The sequence below is a fragment of the Salpingoeca rosetta genome (genome assembly GCF_000188695.1).
Source record: "Salpingoeca rosetta unplaced genomic scaffold supercont1.10, whole genome shotgun sequence".
In the NCBI taxonomy this organism is placed as follows: domain Eukaryota; class Choanoflagellata; order Craspedida; family Salpingoecidae; genus Salpingoeca; species Salpingoeca rosetta.
The window spans coordinates 1338244-1343243 of record NW_004754924.1 but is presented as its reverse complement, the minus strand read 5'-3'; the positions used below and the strand labels follow the sequence as shown (position 1 = coordinate 1343243).

At 57.7% G+C, this 5000-nt stretch overlaps 1 protein-coding gene across 1 annotated transcript in view; it reads right to left on the bottom strand.

Annotated features, from left to right (window-relative positions):
• The window catches only part of PTSG_12191 (TK/RTKC protein kinase), a 12194-nt gene that overhangs the window by 998 nt on the left and 6196 nt on the right, over positions 1 to 5000 (bottom strand). The window contains exons 11-16 of the mRNA XM_004994628.1: positions 2417 to 4816; positions 1790 to 2075; positions 1277 to 1410; positions 1045 to 1092; positions 737 to 843; positions 1 to 530 (exon numbers count right to left, since the gene is read on the bottom strand). The exon at positions 1 to 530 is cut by the window's left edge and continues 998 nt beyond it. Of these exons, the coding sequence (XP_004994685.1) occupies positions 1 to 530; positions 737 to 843; positions 1045 to 1092; positions 1277 to 1410; positions 1790 to 2075; positions 2417 to 4816 (3505 nt within the window). The remainder of the gene's footprint in view (positions 531 to 736; positions 844 to 1044; positions 1093 to 1276; positions 1411 to 1789; positions 2076 to 2416; positions 4817 to 5000) is intronic.

Sequence of the window (5000 nt, the reverse complement as noted above, 5' to 3'; positions counted from 1 at the left end):
GCCGCGGCTTGCGGTAGATGCTGCCGCTGTAGTCACCGTACTCCGAGTACGAGCTGTACTGGTACGTGTCATCCCACGCCGTGGCATCCGTGTCCACAGATATGGCGCTAGCACGGTGGCTAGCGCGGTTCACGCGCCGCCCGGAGCCAGAGCCAGAGCCAGACCTGCGCGCTGAGCCCTCGTAGTCGTTGTCGTTTCGGCGCCGGCGCGATGTCTGCGGCGATGTTGGACGCGACGAGCGGGGTGAACCGTGTCGGCCCGCGTTGTACAGGCGACTGGCCACCGTGCGCTCGAGTGTGTACTGCCCTTTGCAGTATTGCTTGAGGTCAGGCATCTTCCGTAGCTGCGGCGGCAGCCTCTTGTCAATAGAGCCGTCGTAGGTGGTGCTGTTGTTGTCGCCTTGGCCCCGTTCGGCGTTGGCGCTGCCCGTGTTGTTAGCTGCGTTGTCGTTGATGCTGCCGTTGCCAACCTCGGCTGTCGTCGCCTGGTACAGGCGGTGGAAGACCACCGCCATGTCCAAGAACGAGGGGCTGTTCATAACAAAAATAAGCGATGGCCGTGTGTGCATGAGCGTGTGTGTGTGTGTGTGTGCATGAGCGTGTGTGTGCGTGTGTATGAGTTGGCGCTGCTGAGCAGAGACGGGTTGCTTCATCAGACACAGAAGACAGACAAACAGGAGGAGGAGAGAAAGGCTCCAGACAGCGAAATAAGTACACACACACACACATGTACATACCGTTGCAAGGGCGAAACGTCCCAGCACTTCAACATGAGGTTGTAGACTTCGTCAACGCAATCTTCAGGCTGTGGCAGACGATAACCGCCTGTCACCTCCGCCCACACCTGCAAAATCATGCGATGCGCAAGTAGTGGGGACACTCGTGAGGGCGTAACTTTGAGCCCGGACAATACTATCAGGCAGAGTAGCAAGAATCACTGTTCTCAACCCCCACACAAGCGAGATGGGTTACTCTTCTGCCGCCACCTCTTCCCGACACACACACACACACACACACACACACGTAATGTGAAGACGACACTCACCCTCTGGTTGTTCCAGTTGCTGTATGGGGTTTCAGCATTTGTCCAAATCTACAAAACACACGCGCACACAGTTAGGAAAGTGAGTGAGTGCTTTGAACACTCAAGAATAAGTACCTAAAACAGAACCTGCGAGGTGCTATTTGTGGTTGGTGTTGTTGATGGTGGTCGTGTTTCGTTCATTCCTGTAGCGGGCGGCTTGCAGCTGCGAGTCAGTACACATGGTGTGCCTCACCTCATACAGCAGAATGCCATAACTCCAGCAATCTGATGCCGTGGTGAATCTGCGGTCCTCCAGCGCCTCAACTGCACACCAGCGCACAGGCAGTGGACCGCCGCGCCCCTGGTAGTACGCATCGGACTCGGGGCCTGGATGGACCCATGCAAAATGAGAGAGAGAGATGTGTGTGTGTGTGTGTGAGTGTATGAGTGAGCGAGCGAGAGAGAGAGAGAGAGAGAGAGAGAGAGTGAGTGAGTGAGTGAGAGAGAGAGAGAGAGAGAGAGAGAGAGAGAGAGAGAGAGAGAGAGAGAGTGAGTGAGTGAGTGAGTGAGTGAGCGAGTGTGTGTGAGCGTGTGAGTGTGTGTGAGAGAGAGAGAGTGTGTGTGTGAGTGTGTTCGTGAGTGTATGTATGAGTGAGTGTTTGCACTTGAGTGTACGTGAATCACGCGCACATCACCTGTGTACACGCAGTTTCCACATGTTCTGAAACACCACCATCGCCCCGCCACAGTAGCCAGCCCAGCTCACCTTTCTCGCGGGAGAGACCAAAGTCACTGATTTTGCAGTGAAGGAGAGAGTTCACCAGCACATTCCGCGCCGCAATATCACGGTGCACATACCCACGCGAGGTGAGGTACGTCAGCCCTTCAGCGCAGTCTGCGGCCATGCAATACCGCTCGGCAAGCGAGATGTCCTTGCTCTTGAGATAGTGCTTGAGGGAGCCGTGCTCGCAGTACTCAAGCACAGCCAGCATGGGCTCGCCAGCGGTCACCACGCCAATCAGGCGCACCACATGCGGGTGGTTGAACTGGGCCTGGTGTGTGTACGTGTGTGAGGGGTGGGGCAAGGTCGTGGTTTGCGTGAGCAAGCGGGCAAGCGGATGCAGTGGTTTTGACAGAAGGTTGAGTGGAACCTACAGCAAGGACGGATGGCAATGGCACATGGGGATAAACATAGACGCAAACAAGCAACGTCACAAAGTGACAAAGTGACAAAGTGACAAAGTGACAAAGTGACAAAGTGACAAAGTGACAAAGTCACACACCCACACAAACACACACATACAAGCTCACAACACACACACACACACACTCAACAAACGAACTTCCACAACCACACACGCACACCATCACAGACGCACAGCACGGAACGCACCATGATTGCGCATTCTTGAAGCAGTTCCTGCCGCGCAACAGCACCGGCCGATTCATGCAGCTGCTTGATGGCGACAAGGTACTCTGGCCTCACGCCATCTCGCACACACCCCTTGAAGACGATGCCAAAGTTGCCCTTCCCAAGCTCCTCCAAAGTGAACACAGTGGACCGCTTCAGCTCCATGGGTTTCACGGGCTGGTCGTTCGTGGCACTGTCCATACACTGCAGGTGCATGTCCTCCAACATGTCTGAAAAGTCGTGTGGCTTCGCGCGGCTGCGGCGGTACAGCACAATCACGGCAGCGGCCAGACTGAGGACGAGCAGCACACCTAATGACACACCCACTCCGATGCCGATCTTGTCCGCGGTGGTGGTGGTGTCCTGATCGCCATTGCTCGAGCTTGCACCAACGTTGACAATGGTCACGTTGAAGCGACAGCGCGCGACATTGCCACTCACGTCCTCAGCCTCAACCACAACTGGGTGCGTGCCAATGGACAGCCGCGTGCCCTTGGCGGGGATGCTGGAAACACGCAGCAGCACGTCATTGTCGGTGGCACCAACGTCGTCCCACATCACGCGAGCCGTGTCATTGGTGGTGAGGATGTCAGGCTGCAGGGTGGGACAGTTGGAGATGGTCGGGGGCTCTTCGTCGCGCACGACAATGGTGAACGTGCACATGCCAACGTTGCCGCTCGCGTCCCATGCGGAGAGGGTGATGACATGCGACCCCACTCCGTACTCTGGTGATGGGGTTGAGGTCGTCAGGCAGGGTGATGGGTCAAGGCCAGCCTTGCTCAGCGTTGATTCGCATGCAGTCAGCGCGTTGTCGCTGATCGTGGGCGGCCGTGTGACGTCTGGTGTGATCGCCACCGTGTTCGTGCCGAGTCCAGCCACGTACACATGGTCACTGGGACACGTGATGGTCGGTGGCTCCACATCGCGCACCGTGACGGTGAAGGAGCATGTGGCAGTCAGCCCGTGTGTGTCCATGGCCGTGTACGTGACCGTGTGATACCCGTGCCTTGCCTCTTCGTCCTTGGACTTCGCAACAGCGTCACTCGTCGAGAACTGCGCGAGCAGCATGGAGAACACAGAGCCGGGCGTGTGCGAAGCCGTCACTGCGATGATGCCATACTTGTCCATCGCAACAGGCTCCTTCCACCACACCCTCTGCTCTGCCGTCCCCGGGGCGGCGTCAACCACAATGTCCGACGGACATGAGTCGCCAAAGCTTGGCGGTGCGCTGTCTGCGATACCGAAGATGTGGTGGCGCTGCGTGCGCACAACCCTCATATCAACGGGATCTGTGAACGCGTAATTCATTTGCAGGGCGCTGTTCACGTGTATGCTGAACGGCATGATGTGCGTCCACACGGGCTCGTCGGCACTTACAGCTGCACCTGTGGGCAATGGTGGTGGCCCAGTTGTTGTCGCTGTCGCGTTGTGGTGCGTTGCTGTATTGTTGGCTGAATCATCCACAGTGCTGCTTACATTCGCTGTTGCCGCTGTTGCCGCTGCTGTGGTGGTGATGGTGGTGGTGGTGGTGGTGGTGGTGGTGGCGGGGCCGTGTGGTGTTGTTGCGGGTGGAGGCGCCAGAGATGCTGGCGTGGACACCCGTGCACTTGCATTCGCTATTTCGACGGCGAGCGGGACGTGGGGCCAATGAAGAGAGACTTCAATGGCCTCAAACGTGAAATCCACCGCTGGTAGACTGCCCTCACCGGCAAACCGCAGGTGCGTTGGTGTCGTGGGGTCATCTGGCTGCAGCACAATGCTCGTCTCCGTGGAACTCGTGAACCAGTGCAGTTTCTGCTCGACGGCCTCGCCATTCAAATCGCGCGGATCAACAATGGTGACGCGTGTGTACGCATCAGGCCACGCAGCGTGCGAGGTGTGGTTGTGTGGCGTGCGCAGCGTCACGTTGTCCACCAGGAGCATGTCCACGACAAGGCGGGCTTGCGTGTCGAGGCCACGGTACGTGATGGAGAAGCGATCTCCGTTGTTTGGTTGGATGCGCAGCTTGTACTCGTTGGCATCCACGCCATGGGCTGTGGGCATTGACCACAGCAGCTGGTGGTCTCGCAGTTGAGTCATGTCGATGAAGTCGACCTCTGCGCTCTCCACAATGCCGCCGTTCTGCAGTTTCCAGCCAGAGCGGCTGTTGAACGCCGCGTACTTGAGCGGGATGGTGGTGGCGGTGGTGCGAGGATTGACTGCCACATTCACAAGAAACGAGCACGTGGCTGTGAGGTCGCTTGTATCCCAGGCCGTGACCACCACGCGATGCGGTGAGTCGAGAAGCGAAAACGCGCTGCCGGGCTTGGTGTTGGATGCGATGCGGGCAATGGCGATGTTGTCGTATGCCTGTGGCTCCTCCCACGACACCACGGCGCTTGTCTACGTCGTGTGTGTGTGTGTGTGTGTGTGTGTGTGTGTGTGTGTGTGTGTGTGTGTGTGTGTGTGTGTGTGTGTGTGTGTGTGTGTGTGTGTGTGTGTGTGTGTGTGCGTGCGTGTGTGTGTGTGTGCGTGTGTGTGTGTGTGTGTGAGTGTGTGTGTGTGTGCGCGTTTGCGCGGTGGAGGG